Raw genomic sequence first — 17,724 nt, 5'->3', positions numbered from 1 at the left:
ACGTGCTCCCTGTACCTAATTCTGCGGTCGATAGGCTGATTATAAACGGAGCGATGGTCCTCTTTATTGCGTAGTACACCAACATCGGTATATGGAAGGATATTCTACAGGATCTTGAACCCTTCTGATAGCTCAGTCAATAGAGCTTTAGACTTTTAACCCAACGATCCAGGGTTCAAGTCCCTGTTCGGGCGATCACATCTTCTTTCTCCGCGCTTTTGTACTTGGTTTATAAGGTTCGAGAGACATCTCTGGTACTCATGTCTAGAGCGTGCTCTCTGTATGTCATTCTGCCGTCGATAGAATGGTTAGATATGGAACGATGGTCTTCTCTATTTCGTATTAGTCCAACCTCAGGATACGGAAGGACATTGTACGAGCTCTTCAACGGGCCCGGATAGCTCAGTCGGTAGAGCGTTAGTCTTTTAACCTAACGGTCCAGGGTTCAAGTCCCTGTTCGGGCGATCCCATCTTTTTTGTCGGCGTGTTCTTTGTTTATAAGGTTCGAGAGACACCTCTGGTACTCATGTCTAGAACGTGCTCCCTGTACCTCATTCTGTGGTCGATAGACTGATTATAAACGGAGCGATGGTCCTCTTTATTGCGTAGTACACCAACATCGGTATATGGAAGGACATTGTACAGGATCTTGAACCCTTCGGATAGCTCAGTGAATAGAGCGTTAGGCTTTTAAGCTAATGGTCCAGGGTTCAAATCCCTGTTCGGGCGATCACATCTTTTTTATCCGTGCTTTTGTTCTTGGTTTATAAGGTTCGAGAGACATCTCTGGTACTTATGTCTAGAGCGTGCTCTCTGTATGTCATTCTGCCGTCGATAGAATGATTATATATGGAACGATGGTCCTCTCTATTGCGTATTAGTCCACCCTCAGGATACGGAAGGACATTGTACGGGTTCTTCAACGGGCCCGGATAGCTCAGTCGGTAGAGCGTTAGGCTTTTAACCTAACGGTCCAGGGTTCAAGTCGCTGTTCGGGTGATCCCATCTTTTTTGTCGGCATGTTCTTTGTGTATAAGGTTCCAAAGACACCTCTGGTACTCATGTCTAGAACGTGCTCCCTGTACCTCATTCTGCGGTCGATAGACTACTTATAAATGGAGCGATGGTCCTCTTTATTGCGTAGTACACCAACATGGGTATATGGAAGGACATTGTACAGGATCTTGAACCCTTCGGATAGCTCAGTGAATAGAGCGTTAGGCTTTTAACCTAACGGTGCAGGGTTCAAGTCCCTGTTCGGGCGATCACATCTTTTTTATCCGTGCTTTTGTTCTTGGTTTATAAGGTTCGAGAGACATCTCTGGTACTCATGTCTAGAGCGTGCTCTCTGTATGTCATTCTGCCGTCGATAGAATGGTTAGATATGGAACGATGGTCTTCTCTATTTCGTATTAGTCCAACCTCAGGATACGGAAGGACATTGTACGGGTTCTTCAACGGGCCCGGATAGCTCAGTCGGTAGAGCGTTAGGCTTTTAACCTAACGGTCCAGGGTTCAAGTCCCTGTTCGAGTGATCCCATCTTGTTTGTCGGCGTGTTCTTTGTTTATAAGGTTCTAAAGACACCTCTGGTTCTCATGTCTAGAACGTGCTCCCTGTACCTCATTCTGCGGTGGATAGACTGATTATAAACGAAGAGATGGTCCTCTTGGTTGCGTAGTACACCAACATCGGTATATGGAAGGACATTGTACAGGATCTTGTATATATATATATATATATATATATATATATATATATATATATATATATATATATATATATATATATATATATATATATATATATATATATATGTATATATATATATATATACATATAGCGAATCAGAATAGGAAATGAGGGGCTCGTTGTAATAAGACAGAAACTAAGGGTTGGCAGTCAAGAAAACCTCGGAAAGCAAAGGGGAGGCTGTGGTAGTTTATCGAAACAGATAAAGAATTTGGAAAGAAAGAAAGGGGAGAAAAAATGCCCGCCAGGTGGGATCCGAACCCATGACCTCCAGAATTCCGGTCCGGTGCGATAACCACTACGCTACTGGCGGGGCGATTTTCCCATCCACTTTGTGGGGTATTTATGTCAATGCGATTTTTTTTCCTGTGCTTGGGGGTGGTAGCCAGTGCCACTCCGTCTTCTCGGGGTGAAGGGGACCTTCTTTTTAACCCACGGGCCGTGACTCGAGCGTCTACGACGTGTCGAGAGTGGTCGACCAGAGTTGAACCCTGTTGAACGCTGAAAGCCAGCATTTGAAAGCCAGAGTTGAACGCTGGCTACCACACCCAAGCACAGAAAAAAAATTACATTGACATAAATACCCCAGAAAGTGGAGGGGAAAATCACCCCGCCGTTAGCGTAGTGGTTATCGCACCATACCGGTATTCTGGAGGTCGTGGGTTCAGATCCCACCTGGCGGGAATTTTTTCTCCACTTTCTTTCCAAATTCTTTATCTGTTTCAATGACCTACCACATCCTCCCCTCTGCTTTCCGAGGTTTTCTTGACTGCCAACCATTATTTTCTGTCCTATTACAAAGAGCCCCTCATTTCCTATTCTGATTCGCTACATGCATAGCGAGGGCCTCTGTTATGGCAGTCTTGGTGCCATAGGGAGCTTAACAGGGTTCAAAGCTGGTCGACTACTCTCGACACGTCGTAGACACTCGAGTCACGGCCCGGGGGTTAAAAAGAAGGTCCCCTTCACCCCGAGAAGTTGGAGTGGCGCCGGCTACTACCCCCAAGCACAGGAAAAAACATTATATTGACATAAATACCCCAGAAAGTGGAGGGGAAAATCGCCCCGCCGGTAGCATAGTGGTTATCGCACCAGACCGGTATTCTGGAGGTCGTGTGTTCGGATTCCACCCGGCGGGCATTTTTAGATGCGGAGAGAGAAAAGACTTTATTTGAGCACTAGTTGGGCTAACGACGAGTGGCGACCAACGCTTGGAGGGTGCCGGTGACCTGAGCTGCTCGTTCAGCAAGTCCTTGCTGGACTTGAGGGCCGAGCTGCGTAACGCCGCCTCCCAGTGCTCTTCAGAAGAGATGAGAGCGAATGAGTTGTGGGGGCATTGCCAAATGATATGAGACTGTTTCGGTGGCTCCGCAGTCGGGGCATCGGGGGGAAGGAAATATTGAGGGATAAATTGCATGTAGTCTGGCGCGACAAGGGAGGGTATTGGTTTGTATAAGGCGCCAGTATCGTTCCTCTGCGATAGAAAGCGACCAGTGGGGTGGAGGGTAGCGCCGGCGAGAGAGGCGGTAATGGCAGGTAATTTCCTGGAAAGTTAATAGGCTGTCACGGGCTGATTGGGCTCCATGGGAAGGAATGCGACTTGGCCCAGCTCGGACGGTTAGCTCTCGAGCTGCAAGGTTAGCCGCTTCGTTACCTTCCAGCCCCGCATGGGCTGGAGTCCAAATCAGCTCCGCGTGGGAGGTGGGAGGATTTCGAAGAAGAATTTTGAGAGCCTGCGGGGAAATGTTACCACGGGCAAAATTTCGAATGGCCGTTTTCGAATCAGAAATAACAATTGTTGGTGTAGGCCGGTGAGTGAGCGCAAGTGCAATGGCCGCCTCTTCCGCAGTGGCAGGGGAGCGCGTTACGATAGTTAGTGATTGGTAAGGGGGTGCTTTAGGATCGAACAGTGCGGTGACTGCATAAGCATTGTGGTGGCGATAACTGGCGGCGTCCACATATGCGGTGGTCGGGCCCATAGGGTACTTACGGGCGAGCACGCATGCACGATGTTCCCGGCGTTTAACATTGTGCTCCGGGTGCATATTACGGGGAATTGGCCGAACGAGTAGGAGATTGTGTAAGTCCGGAGGAATGCGTACTCTCTCGTCAGTAAAGGTCGGTGCATGAAGCCCGAGCGAATCTAAGATGGATCTGCCTGCAGGGGTGGTAGAAAGGCGGCAAAGTTGAATCACAGAGTGGGCTTCCATGAGCTCTTCAGCTGTGTTATACATACCTAGGCGTTCCAGTTTGGCAGTGGAAGTGCTTTGAGGGATTAGAAGCGCCGTTTTGTAGATTTTTCGTATGAGGCAATTTACATTATGCAGTTCTGTTTTAGTCGGATTTAGGTATGGGAGAGAGTATGTGATGCGACGTATCACGAAGGCATGAATTAGTCGGAGACGCTCAAATTCGGTCATTCCCTTGTTGCGGGCTGTTATGCGACGGATGAGGCCCATAGTTTGATTGACATGAGAAGTGAGCTAGGAGATGTATCGGGTGTTGGCTCTGTTGCGCTGTATGATCAAGCCCAGTACTTTAAGTATAAAGACACTTGGCACGGAATTATTCTGAATTTTGATCGCTATGTCCGGAGTGTAGCATGACCGGCGGGGAGCAGGGAGGGTCATGAACTCCGACTTAGTAGAGGAGCACTCAAGACCGGCGAGTGCCGCTTCCGCGACTACTACGTCTGTGCCTGCCTGAAGCGCCTCCTCAATTTGTGCATCACTACCTCCGGCGTACCAGAGAGTGATGTCATCGGCATACAAACTATGTTTAAGGTGGGGGATTTGAGCTAAGCGTTTAGGGAGATTAAGAGCCAGATTAAAAAGGAGGGGAGAGAGGACTGCTCCTTGAGGGGTACCAACTGAAGGCATGTGAATAGTGTCAGATACTAGGTCACCGACGTGTATTACAGCAGTACGATCAGTGAGAAACTCTTTAATGTAAGTGTAAACTCGCTGCCCGGGGTGAGTCATTGCCAGATTTTGGAGGATAGCTTTGTGTGAGACTCTATCGAAGGCTTTGGTGAGATCTAAGGCTAGAATAGCAGCAGTATCTACCTTAGATGGAGGGATGATGATCTCATGGTGGAGTTGGAGGAGGAGATCCTGGGTCGAGAGACCCTGCCTGAAGCCTAGCATTGTGTGGGGAAGTGCATTGGCCTGGGTGAGATGTTGAACTAAGCGGGTATGAATTACGTGTTCAAGAACGTTACCTACGCTGGAAGTTAGAGATATCGGCCTGAGATATTCCAGTTTCAATGGTTTTCCAGGTTTCGGTATCAATGTTATTTTAGCGTGTTTCCATGAAGAGGGAAGAATGCCTGTAGTCCAAAAGTTATTGTAAAATTGTGTAAGGATGGAGATGGAGTTGTCGTCCAAGTTTCGGAGGAGCTTATTGGTGATACCATTTTGCCCAGGCGCCGAGCCAGGCCGGATCTTCATGAGTGCTGCTCTAACTTCCATTTCTGAGATTTCCCTGTCCAAATCCGGATTACTATTGCCTGCGTATGCCGGGAGCTCTATGGTGTTCCCTTGGGCTATGTAAAGTGTACGAAGCTGTTCGAGGAGTTGTGTATCATCACCGGGAAATTGTTGAATGATTTTCATAAGCCGATTATTAGTAGCTGCGCGCGAGTGACTGGGATCTAGCATGTGTTTAAGGAGGGCCCAAGTACGCCTCATACTGAGGTTTCCTTTCATCTCTTCACACACTTGGCTCCACTGTGCTCGGGCGAGCTCAGAAGTATAAGATTCTATCAATGTAGCTAGGGTGGCTAACCTTACTTTAAGGCGTTTATTGTGTTTCTGCTTGCGCCACCTACGCTGTATGCTGCGATAGGCCTCCCAAAGATGATGCAGGTGGGAGTCTACTGTTTCCGCAGGTATTTCAGGGTCCACGGGACTGTCGTGAGCACTTTTGTAATCGATAATTTGATTGACCCATGACTGATACGTGTGTCCGCGGCGTCGGCGGTGGTCCGGCGTCTGCACACCACCGTTTCTTGGCCAATCCCCCACGTCTTATACTCGGGGGTATGTCTCGCAGCGTCAGGGGTGGTCCGGCGTCCGCAAGCCACCGTTTTTTGGCCAATCCCCCACGTGGGTACGTGTCCTAGAAGAGGAACAACAACAACAACAAAAACTCCAGTTGTGCTTGCGCTTGACTCCGTGATTGTTCAGATGAAGTAGGATGGAAGCAACAGTCTCGTCAGTGAGTGTGCTGACCCAAATAAGTGAGAGCATCAGCTCAAACACTAACAGCAATTACACCCGACTACAATCCACGGAACGTGTATCGATCTCGTCTCTACCAACTGCAACGGCGACGACTGCATACAACCGCTGCTACGAGATCCCCTGACAGTGCACTTCAGCGACCATAAGGCCGTCATACTCAAAGTAAGAAGACGTGCAAACCTAAATAAAGACCTTTAGATACCACTTCAATCTCGTCTCACTCGCGTATATACGCATACAATAAGGAAAATTACACACATCTCCCCGAAGGAAACCATGAGTAGGATATATGAGCATTACGTGGCTCACGACATTTCCACCAAATTTCGCTGACAAACATAAATGAAACGCAAACGGAACCCCCATGACGCTCCCCATCCTACACATGGTCCCCTTCGAAGAGATGGGTATTTCTCCACTTTCTTTCTTTCCAAATTCTCTATCTGTTTCAATTACCTACCACATCCTGCCCTGTGCTTTCCGAGGTTTTCTGGACTACCAACCCTTATTTTCTCTCTCTCTCTCTCTCTCTCTCTCTCTATATATATATATATATATATATATATATATATATATATATATATATATATATATATATATATATATATATATGTATATATATATATATATATAATGGGTACAGGCATGGGTACAGGCGTCCCTGGTCGAGTGCGGACCCTTGAAAGGGGAATCCACGCCTGGACAGCTGCCTTTACCCTATCGAGGGGCCCCTGACCCTTGTCCATCTGGCGGGGCCCCCGGCCATCACGCCGCGTTGCGCCATTGCCGGGGGTGAAAGAGTCTGGCGGCATGTCCTGCCACAGGCGGTTGCGAGTTGAGCGTCCATCGTGGCTGTGGAAGGCACCATGTGAATTCGTGTTCCTTGGTGGCGCCGGGCACCTACCGACAAAATAGGTACAAGCGACTCCCCGGCCTGGCGCTCGCGTGTGGGACTACAACGCTCGGGAAGTTCACCCGGCTTGCACAGGAAATCGCCCCTATGCAAAGGGGCGGCTGCAAAAACGCAGGAACTTTATATATATATACTAGCGGTAGTACCCGGCGATGCCCGGGAGTGCCCAGACATTCAGTCAGTCAGTCCGTCGGGCCCATGTCTTTATAGCCATAGATTGCGACTGTATGCCGCGATGTCCGGATAGGGCAATATACTAATGGGTATATTTCATGTTGAACGAATTTTTATTCGCTTTTTGAGGTTTTATTGTTAGTTTTTAAAATAACCTATTACATCTATTTACACTGGTATGATAATGAAATCTGTCATTTTCGCCAATGTGGCCTATTGTGCCTATTCCATGGTTGGTGCCGTGAGATACTGGGGAATAAACGCTCACACCATGAAAAAGAGAATTTATTGCAATTTAATATCAACAACAAAAATCTAAATCATAGGATTCTATGTACATTGTTGAACAAATACGTAAGAGCACAGAATTGAATTGCACGAGACCGTTTCCATGACATCGCCACAGGTGTACCAAAAAACGAAAGGAAGCAAACAACGACACACACACACCACGAATCTGTGTGTTAATTACGTATAGTGAAATAGTTTGCCAGAAAGAGAGCTACACCTTTGTGCTGAAACAGTAGGTACAGTCACTAAAACGCCAAAACACTTCAGAGTGAATTTTTAACACCACCGCATAAAAGACAACACCCAAGATGACGTATGGAAGGCTTGTCCTACTGCATAACCACACCAGTAAAACGGGTATTCACCAACGTTGGTAACTCTAGGCAGTGGAACAAAATTATACTGTGAAGTAATCAGTCGGTACCACATCTCTCAGGACATGCGTAAACTTCTACAAAGACCGAAAATAGACACAAAAACGAACAGAATGAAAACCCGTTGTGTGGGCGGCTCCGGGAGCGGAAACATGTTTCACAAACTATGAGTCAAGACTATATATACAAAAAAGGAAAATTGTACATGAAACGTAATTTTTCGATCTTAGTTACTACAGAGGATGTAGAATAATCATGTAGCGTCTCTTTTAGTCCCCATGGTCACTTCAGCACTTCTTTGTACACCACGTTTGCAGTTTTCCCTTCGGGTGCGAGTATCACAAGGCTGCTGGGTGAGCTCACTCGGGAGCAAGCCACATAGAACTGCCCATGAGAGAAGCAGTCGTCTGTTAAGTCAATACCTGCTACCTTGAGAGACTGCCCCTGGGATTTGTTGATGGTCATAGCAAAGCAGAGCTTTACTGGAAACTGCAACCTCTTAAACTGGAAGGGGCACTCCGATGGTATCAGCGGTATGCGTGGTATGAAGACGGACTCCCCTCGAGCACAGCCGGTTAACACTGTGGCCTCGATTACGTTCCTGTAGAGGGCCGTCACTTTCAGCCTTGTACCATTGCACAGTTTAGGAGGGTTAAGGTTTCGTAACAGCATGACTGGAGCTCCAACTTTGAGAATGAGCCTGTGGTCAGGGATACCAGGAGGAGTAAGCGTGTTCAGGAACTCTATGGGGTAGTGAACCGCATCTTCTATTTGGATCACAGAATCCACAGATCTGAACTCCATTTGTGGCCCTGCGAATGACTTTAGCAAGGTATCATTAATGAGGGCAGCCCTGTTGTTCTTGGGGGTGAGAATTGCGCGCTCGCACAGCCAGTCCATGGATTTCATAGTTATGTCTGCGATATCCGGGTATATCTTGGCCGTGAGCTGTTCTACGGTCGTCACCACTGAGGCGAGACCTACAGGAATTTGAACCTTACCACCGGATTCGGGGTACTCGCCGTCCCCTATTCTTAGTAACAGTTTGGAAAATGCATCAGCGGAGGCGCCCCCGTTCAAGTGGACCCGCATATTTTTCTTGAGAGACAGTTTGCAGATGAGGGGCCATAGATAGGATGTCCTTATACATGCCTTCACCTGGTCCGCTCGAGTACCTCTTGGCACTACAGGAAGAGTCCGGCGAAAGTCTCCAGCCAGCAGCATAGTCACTCCGCCCATCAATCCATCATTCTCCCTGATGTCTTTGAGGGTTCTGCTTAGAGCTTCAAAACCCCCCTTATGCGCCATTGTGCTCTCATCCCAGACAATGAGCTTGCAATCTCGTAGCACTTGGCTCATGCTGCTCTGTTTCGATATGTAGCATAGAGGGGTTTCTACTTTGGTGAGGTTGAATGGGAGTTTGAATGCCGAATGGGCCGTCTTGCCTCCTTCCAGCAGTGTAGAAGCTATGCCGGACGATGCAACAGCCAATGCGATTCCACCCCCACTCCGTACCTTCGCCAGGAGCAAGTTGATAAGGAAGGTCTTCCCAGTGCCACCAGGAGCATCCAAGAAAAACACCTTCCCAGCAGCTGACTGCACGCTGGACAGAATCTGTTGGTAGGCAGAGAGCTGCTCATTCGTCAGTAAACTTTCGTTGCCTGACACTACCAGAGCCAAAGCATTTGTGTCGTAGCTTGTCTCCCTGAGGTACTCTTTGTTTTTTAAGAAGTCTTCACCCCTTGTTGGATTAGGCAAGCCGTAAAGTGGCAGGCCCTGTCCTCCAAATTCCAGCACAGCGTCCTCGATGAGCCCAAGGCACCGGTTGTACACCTCGTCCATCACCTGCCTTGACCTGCACTGTACGTCCCTCTGCACCTGCCGCGCAATGTCCTCCGAGAGATTGTCTTTGTACTTTTGCCAAAGACTGAGTGGATCAGAGAGCTGGCAGAAAACCAACATCACAGTGAACAGCTCTCTCAACTTGAAAGGTGAGTCACACAGGGCAGCTTCCTGTAAAGTCAAGTCCCAATTTCCGTCCTCTTCAAGCAAGCCTCGTGCCTTGCATGCAGACTGGAATGTGGCATGGAGCACACCATCTACAGTCTTCAGATCTGCGAAAGACGTGGGACCCCGAACCTCATGTAGCAGCAGGCGGAGATGATAACACTCGCTGTTGTATGGATGGACGGTGTACACTCTTCCCAGCGTGTTGTCTTTCTTCACTCCTTCCCAACCGGCAACGTTCTTTCCCTGCTTCCTTCTCGTGAACTTGGAGTTGTTCCACACAAAGTAAGAAGGGACCTCACAGTACAGTAAAGTTTTTGCAAACGTGTCAGTTTTGCACAACTCAAAGAAAGACAACAGCGTTGTCCTCGGAGGGTTACTAATTTTCTGCGCCAGATTATGGGAGTTGAAATACACACGCTGACCATTCTCGAGGTGAACAGCGAGATGGAAGACAGAAGGAAACCTCTCATGTATAGGGAATGCCAAGATTCTCCAAACTGCCTCCGAGGAGCTGATATACCGGCCACTCTCATACAATGTGACCTCATCCCGGTCATTTCCTAATGCAAAGGATGCTTGATCACTGCCTTTATTCACATACTTACAAACGTACTTGATAGACTTGACAGAGTTACAGTACTCCACATTGATGTGAGCATTGAAAGTACGTGACAGGACGGGGTTATAGGGCACCACCCACCGGTTGTCAAGTTCCATTCCTTTAATTTCGACAGTGAATGCACCGTCAGATGGGGCCCTTCTTCTGTACTGCGGGTATCCATCTTCTCCTGTCTGGGTGTCGTTAATAAATGGTCGGGGGTACCTCTTGCTGCAGCTTCCTCGCTTCATGCATGGAGATTCTTTGTTGATGGTGCCGCAGGGGCCATGGATCATATTGGCTTTGACGATGTCGTAGAGAAGGGGGTCTTGGTCAGGGTCAGGTATTTCAGCCGAAATTACCTGGTCAATTATTTCAGGAGAGATCCGGTGCTCCAGCCAGAGCAAAATGTGCACATGAGGAAGACCCCGCTTTTGCCACTCGACAGAGAACATGAAGCACTGCAATGTCCCAAATAAAGCACCCTTTTGCAAGAGAGACATCATTTTTTTCACCTTCAGATGGAACACCCTGGCTACGATGTCGTGTCTGTCGTGAGACCTCTGGCCGGGTAGCAGTGCATCATTGATGTCCTTCCATCGAGGGTTGCAGGTGAAAGTTACAAAGAGATCGGGACGTCCGTAGTGACGAACATATGTCATAGCATCTTGAGTCCGCTCATGCATGTAGCGAGGTCCACCAGTGAAGCTTGCGGGGAGAACCACCAAGTGGCCGAGCTGAGAAGCGTCTGCATCTTTTCTTCCAACGGCGTCTTTTAGGTTAATGTAGCTGTCCGCCCTCAGCAGCGCCTGATTGTTCCTGATGAACATTAGCCTTTCAGACTCGATTTTAGCGTACATATCCACCAAGTACTGACTGAAGAGCGAGCGGAATTGCACCAGATGGTTTACCTCCGCTTGCCTGACCATGATTCGGTAGGAGTAGAAGCTCGCGGGAGAGACTGTCTTTTTAGGGGCAACTTGGTCTTGGGGTCACGCTGGTGTAGGTCAATGGAGTACCCATCCTCTCCACGACAAAAGAGTAGTGGGTACTGAAGGGCGTCATATGCTCTGTGAATTTCACTAATACGGTGCAGGGTGTTGTCGTGGCTGTGCAGCACGATGTCGCGGTGCTGAAATTGCTGACCAACCATGACCAGAGCCACCTCATTCGCCGTAGGTACGTTGAAGCGACCTTTATGAGCGTCTGCGGGTTTGGTGTGTTCCAAAATTACGACGTCGAACGACTTACACGTCGGAGGCACTTTTTCCATGGTGGTCTTGAAGTCCTTGACGTAGCTGTTGACGTCGTGCAGCATTTTCTGCAGCTGTTTCACCAAACGGTTTTTTACATCTGGAAAGTTGGCACATCTTAACTGCACTTCCCTATCGTCCTCGCCAACGAAATAGATTTGCAAGAATTGCGCTTCTCGTTCAGGTTGCGGCAGAAGTCCCCCCACCAAGTGATATACTTGCCCCTGAACTTTGAATGTGGGCATGAAGCAATCTTCAGCAATCTGCTTGGCACCGAACGACGTCATTTGGAAGCACCCATTGTACTTCCGCACACGGTCCATGAAATGGCCATGTTGTGGGTGGGTGCTCATCAAGAGGCTGTTGAGAGGCTCGGGTAGAGGCTGAAAGGGCGGAAGCTGCACTTTGCCAGCGCTGCAGCACATGCCTAGGGCCTCATCCTTCCACTTGAATGCATTGCAAAACTGGCACTTGTGGGTCATGCTGCCTAAGGCTACTGTGCTGTCCACCTCATAAGCCAGGTGGGGATCATAAGCCATGCCTGAGAAAGCTTTGACCTTCCACGGAAGCCCTCGCCCTTCCACTCGTCTTCCGGGATGTCTTTGCTCATACCGTGATTTGGCTGCTATCACCACCGCTGACTCATTTACTTGGTAGGAAGCCACCGATGCCCTGTGTAACTGAGGGTGATCTCGTTGGTACGTGGCCGCTGTTACTCTGTGTACCTCAGGGTGATCTCGTTGGCACGTGGCTGTTGCTCGTCTGTGTACTACGGGATGATGTTGCTGGTACCTTTGCGCAGCAGAACGGTGCACCGCGGGATTACTTTGGGTATATTTTGTAGCCGCTTCCTTAAGTTGCTTTGTTCTTTGACGGTCGGTGTACCTGAGACGACGTTTGCCCCTTGTACGACGTTTAGCCGGAGCTTTCTTGGGAGTGGAGGCAACAGATTGCTGTAACAGCATCAAGGGCCGGTCCGGCTCGGAATGGGGGTTCAGAGAAAGCACCTGCATAGGTTCTTGTGGTACGTACACATCAAAATGGCCGCTAGAGAGGTCCTGCGTAAAACGTAGCCTTCTAACTGGGTGGCCTTCCACACCGAAACGCGCATACAGGTCACCATTACGGTAAACCTCAAACACGAAAGCGAAGAGTTGGCTAGCAGCCACCAGTTCACACAAACCACCATAGGTTGAGGTACGAGACATGTCAGCGAAGTACTCAGCTGAGCTGCTGTAGTTATCCCCTGAACTGTCATGTGACATAACAGAAAAGTTCTCCCAGTTGTTCACCACGTGTCTGACGATTAACTCACGCACTTCTTGCGCCAATAGTTCCGTGTCATACATAAGGTAGGAAAGAGACCGGAACAGACAGGCTCCATCCCCTTTGATGGGAATGATGGAGTGCAGCACCTTCATACCATTAACGTTCAAAAATTGAAATTCCATTGTACGCAACACGTGAAATGCAAGGTGAAATGAAAATGTTGCAGCACGTGAAATCCGGAAAAATTATAAAACCACTGCAGACGTGCAAAATTATCAATGGAAGTGGTGAGCATGAGCCATTTTCCACACTAAGAAGCAAAAATAAAACCCAAAGAATCAAAAAACAAAATAACCGAAACGTTTAAGGGGCACGGTTAGATAGAAATGAAAAAAAAAAAAACAGGTTGCTTGCTACCACGGATACATTTTTGCCATGCCAGGGCGCGCGTCAGACGGAAGATGCAAAATGGCGCATAACGGCAAGAAACAGAATGCACGTGAGAAAGGATCGAGCACGGCTGCAGTAAAATATGGTGGAAAATTTGAAAAGTAACACTGCTTAAGAATCAGTTCATCTCTGGCATGCGAGGACAAGTAGATCACACAGCCATTACCACGTAGATGTCACCGATCCCGGCTTCTTTGGGACATGTGGGCACCGTGGGTCCATGAATGGCACCTTCCAAGACGAAAGCTGCGGACCACAACGTCTCCTAGACACCGCGTGGCGTCCACACACAGCTGAAACACGTGGAACCGTAGATTTTCTTTGAAAGTGCAGAAGCCGCGAAGAAGGCACAGTTGGAAAGCACGTTTGCAGCACTCAGTGGGCGGCGATGACACGAGTGAATTAAACAGACACCATTCAACGACAGCCACTGAACGAAAAAACGCAGACGCACATGGCGAGCGAGAACTTGTTACATGCGTTTCTTCCACCATTCGCTCATCGTGGTGCGCGTAAGGCACAGTAGCGTCGTGCGGCGGCCATGAGTTTCAATTGTAGGTGCGATAGAAAAGCATGGATCTGCGTTGTTTGATTAAAATAATATGGATTCCTAAAGGAGGCGAGTGGTTGCTGAAAGCTTAAACAGATTGTGCGCGGCAATAAATAACATGGGTGCCTACGGTAGGCATGTCGTTGAAGAAAGATTTAAGAGATGGCGCGCGGGTTTCTAACGCGCGAAAATTCAACTGAATGCGACTTACGGAGCGGTAGTATATAAAAAAGACTGCTGGTCTGGTAATATGAGTGTTAAGGCAAAACGCCCAAATTGGTTCTTGAGAAATGTATGCGCAGTGTTTTTAAGAGAACGGGAAGCGTGTAAAAAACGCGTACACGCGCGTAAAAGCCACCTGCGTACAGGAGGCCAGAAAATCTCTAAAACCGGAAGGGACAGGAGCAGACAATGTACCAATGAGCCTTAGCGCTTCTTAGCGGTCACCTCTTCTCTTTTACATTTATGATATATGACACCGGCTCCTACTGGAGGCGCGTAGTTGCCGAAGATGCGTACAGATGGCGAGCGCTATGCGAACGCGGGAAAATTCAAGTGTATTTTACGTGCAAAGGCATGCAAATTGAAAAATCTCGCTGTCCTTCTTGTCCGCATGTTAAGGCAAAATCCTGAAATTGGTTTTTGGGCAATTAAATGGGCAGCATTTTCAAGAAAAAACGAATCATAGATATCAACTGGCTGCGTAGTTATTTGCGAATATGTAACAACACAGTCCTTTCCAGAAATCCTGCTTGCCGCTATTGGGAGGGTGTCATTTAAAAACGTTGTATAACAGTGTTGCGATACGTCAGTAAGTTTTCTATCTCAACAAAAACCAGTTCGATATCTGAGATGGCGGGCGGTAAAAAAATTAATATGTGAAAAACTATTTTACCGCTTTTCACTGTCTCCAGGGTGGAATTTTTAAAATTTTAAGAAATATTGACCTCCAACACCGTAATCAGAATGTGCCCTTGCAATCTGTAGCCGTTTGAAAAAGCAGTTTCGCTAGACGTGTACATAACTTGTCAGGCCTTTTTGGCTCATCAGCCGTGTCATTTGTAAAAAACAAATTGACCCCTTTAGCGGCGTCGCAGAGCGAAATCCTTAGAAATGGTTCTGTGCATTTGTATGAGTAACATATCCAGCAAAAATCAGTTGGATTACTGAATCGGTGAAAGATTTATTCGAGAATCTTTAGGAACACTGTTCTAGTTCCGGAATGCGGTATCACCTCGCTGGTGTAGGTTAGGGCGAATTCCAAAAACTACTTTTTAGGTATTCTTAAGGGCTACTTATATCAGCAAAAAGCGCTTCGATATGTGGGTGGGTGACCGAGGAAATCACGAATTTGCGAAACCACAATTTTGCCCTTTTCTTCGGCTAGGAGGGCAATTTCTGAAAAACCCGCCTTAGTGAGCACCTACTCAATGACGCAAATAAACTCGTGAAATTTCAAGTCTCTAGGTCTAACAGTTTAGGCTGGGCGTTGATGAGTCAGTCAGTCAGTCAGTCGGGCACTTCTCTTTATAGGTAGAGATATATATATATATGTATATATATATATCTATATATATATATATATATATATATATATATATATATATATATATATATATATATATATATATATATATATATATATATATATATATATAGATATATATATAACACAGAAATAAGGGTTGGCAGTCAAGAACACCTCGGAAAGCAAAGGGGAGGTTGTGTTAGCTCATTGAAACAGATAAAGAATTTGGAAAGAAAGAAAGAAAGCGAAGGTCGTGGGTTCGGATCCCACCTGGCGGGCATTTTTTCTTCGCTTTCTTTCTTTCTTTCCAAATTCTTTATCTGTTTCAATGAGCTAACACAACCTCCCCTTTGCTTTCCGAGGTGTTCTTGACTGCCAACCCTTATTTCTGTGTTATTTCTACGAGTCCCTCATTTCCTATTCTGATTCGCTAGATATATATATATATATATATATATATATATATATATATATATATATATATATATATATATATATATATATATATATATATAGGAAAATGAGGGACTCGTAGAAATAACACAGAAATAAGGGTTGGCAGTCAAGAACACCTCGGAAAGCAAAGGGGAGGTTGTGTTAGCTCATTGAAACAGATAAAGAATTTGGAAAGAAAGAAAGAAAGCGAAGGACCATCTGGGACGCCTCGCTGAACTAAAGGACGCAAACCTTATATCAGGACTCATCGACGGCCTTCCTGCTGAAATGGAAATGGCTCTTGCCGGGCTTACTCCACCCACCCCAGCAGTGTGGCTTTCAGCTGCGCTTAGAGTAGAGGCTGCTATGAACCGAGCTAAGTCGCACTGTGTTCCACCAGGTCGACACGCACAGATCAATGCACCGAGCGGCAATTCCCATCAGCGTCCGCCTAATACGCCGGGCCGAGCACCCATGTCCGAATGCAGGCATTGCGCCATGGCCGGCTTGCCACGACAGATGCACTGGCACAATGAATGCCCACAACGCGCAAGCATTTCCGCCCTCGCTACCAACCAGGGAAACGAGGAGGGCGACCCAAAGCTATGTTAATTCACTTTGATGCACTCATTAACGGGCACCCAGTCAGCGCTACTCTTGATACCGGAGCCACAATTACCTGTATCAGCGAAGCAGTGCTGACAGCCCTTCGCCTACAAATAATGAGAGATTCATGCATCACTGTAGATCAAGTAACATCATCTACCAAAACTTTGGGTCGCGTCAATATAAAAGTACGAATGGGAAAAATCTCCAAGGAAATAGAAGCGCACGTTCTGCAAGGAATGAAGAGCAATCTACTTCTTGGCTTGGACAGCGCCAGCCTCTTCAACTTGTTTCTAGACCTCGACACCCTGACCCTACGCCAAGGAAATGATGTCCTACACTCCCAACGCCCACAAGTCCGTTACGCGGCTGACAAAAACGCTTGTGTACAGGAACCTCAAGCTTCCGATTTGGGCCACCTAAATGAAACTCAGAGGTGTGCACTTAAGCAACTTCTCCACAAGTATGAGAACATTTTTTCCAAATCACAAACTGACATTGGGTGTATCAGTAGCGAGATGCATCGCATTCCCGTCACAAACAACGTCCCCATCCGCAGGGATCCCTATCGGGCATTTTTTCTTCGCTTTCTTTCTTTCTTTCCAAATTCTTTATCTGTTTCAATGAGCTAACACAACCTCCCCTTTGCTTTCCGAGGTGTTCTTGACTGCCAACCCTTATTTCTATATATATATATATATATATATATATATATATATATACATATGTATATACATATATATGTAACGCAGGAGACATGGCGTCCGTCGAACCAACACCTTTATTAACAACTTCTTCTTCATCGTCCACCACTATCGCACCGCACCGTCTCCTTTCGGTGCGCAAAAGCCCAAACATAACGAGTGGCATGATCAACGGCCAAGTGAATGAACCTTTTTGGAGAACCGTAGTTCGCAAAACCTCCGATGGTATCCATGGCCAGAAGATCAAATGGTTGTTCAGCTGGTGGTAGGGACTCCAAAGATCCGAAACGCTTGGTCTTCGTCTTCTCGCAGCGCTGACAAGTGTCACAGTGGCGAATGTATTTTGAGACGTCGGTGATGATGTCAGGCCAGTAATATTGGGGAGACAAAAGTCGCAATGTCTTCTTGACTCCAACGTGACCAAAAGCGTCATGAGCCTTCTGAAGAAGAGAAGGTCGCAAAGCAGCAGGAACGTAGACTTTTCCAATCCCTCTACGCGTCACTATGACCATTCCGTTCTCAATGACGTGCTTGCAAGGCGGTTTGTCGTTGGAATGCTCTTGCAGTTGGTTAGA

General features: G+C 47.3%; 1 protein-coding gene and 6 non-coding genes across 7 annotated transcripts; 5 read left to right on the top strand and 2 right to left on the bottom strand.

The window, feature by feature from the left end:
• The first annotated feature begins 391 nt into the window (after window positions 1-391).
• On the top strand, window positions 392-464 carry Trnak-uuu (transfer RNA lysine (anticodon UUU)). Its single transcript has one exon. It is a non-coding gene; the product is annotated as a tRNA-Lys (tRNA).
• A 189-nt stretch (window positions 465-653) lies between these two features.
• On the top strand, window positions 654-729 carry Trnak-uuu (transfer RNA lysine (anticodon UUU)). Its single transcript has one exon. It is a non-coding gene; the product is annotated as a tRNA-Lys (tRNA).
• A 197-nt stretch (window positions 730-926) lies between these two features.
• On the top strand, window positions 927-999 carry Trnak-uuu (transfer RNA lysine (anticodon UUU)). The gene has a single exon. It is a non-coding gene; the product is annotated as a tRNA-Lys (tRNA).
• A 189-nt stretch (window positions 1,000-1,188) lies between these two features.
• Window positions 1,189-1,264, top strand: Trnak-uuu (transfer RNA lysine (anticodon UUU)). Its single transcript has one exon. It is a non-coding gene; the product is annotated as a tRNA-Lys (tRNA).
• Window positions 1,265-1,461: 197 nt separating this feature from the next.
• Trnak-uuu (transfer RNA lysine (anticodon UUU)) lies at window positions 1,462-1,534 on the top strand. The gene has a single exon. It is a non-coding gene; the product is annotated as a tRNA-Lys (tRNA).
• A 456-nt stretch (window positions 1,535-1,990) lies between these two features.
• On the bottom strand, window positions 1,991-2,063 carry Trnas-gga (transfer RNA serine (anticodon GGA)). The gene has a single exon. It is a non-coding gene; the product is annotated as a tRNA-Ser (tRNA).
• Window positions 2,064-8,028: 5,965 nt separating this feature from the next.
• Window positions 8,029-12,146, bottom strand: LOC144180182 (uncharacterized). Its single transcript, XM_077708570.1, has 3 exons — window positions 11,505-12,146; window positions 10,362-10,815; window positions 8,029-9,860 (listed from the first exon to the last, which is right to left on the bottom strand). The coding sequence occupies exons 1-3, from the start codon at window positions 12,144-12,146 to the stop codon at window positions 8,029-8,031; spliced, it is 2,928 nt and encodes a 975-aa protein (XP_077564696.1).
• Window positions 12,147-17,724: the final 5,578 nt, after the last annotated feature.

Source organism: Haemaphysalis longicornis, unplaced genomic scaffold, assembly GCF_048455015.1.
Source record: "Haemaphysalis longicornis isolate Haplotype H1 unplaced genomic scaffold, Haemaphysalis longicornis Haplotype H1 scaffold_4, whole genome shotgun sequence".
NCBI lineage: Eukaryota > Metazoa > Arthropoda > Arachnida > Ixodida > Ixodidae > Haemaphysalis > Haemaphysalis longicornis.
Note: the sequence above shows the minus strand (reverse complement) of the source record. Positions and strands in the feature narration are given on the sequence as shown.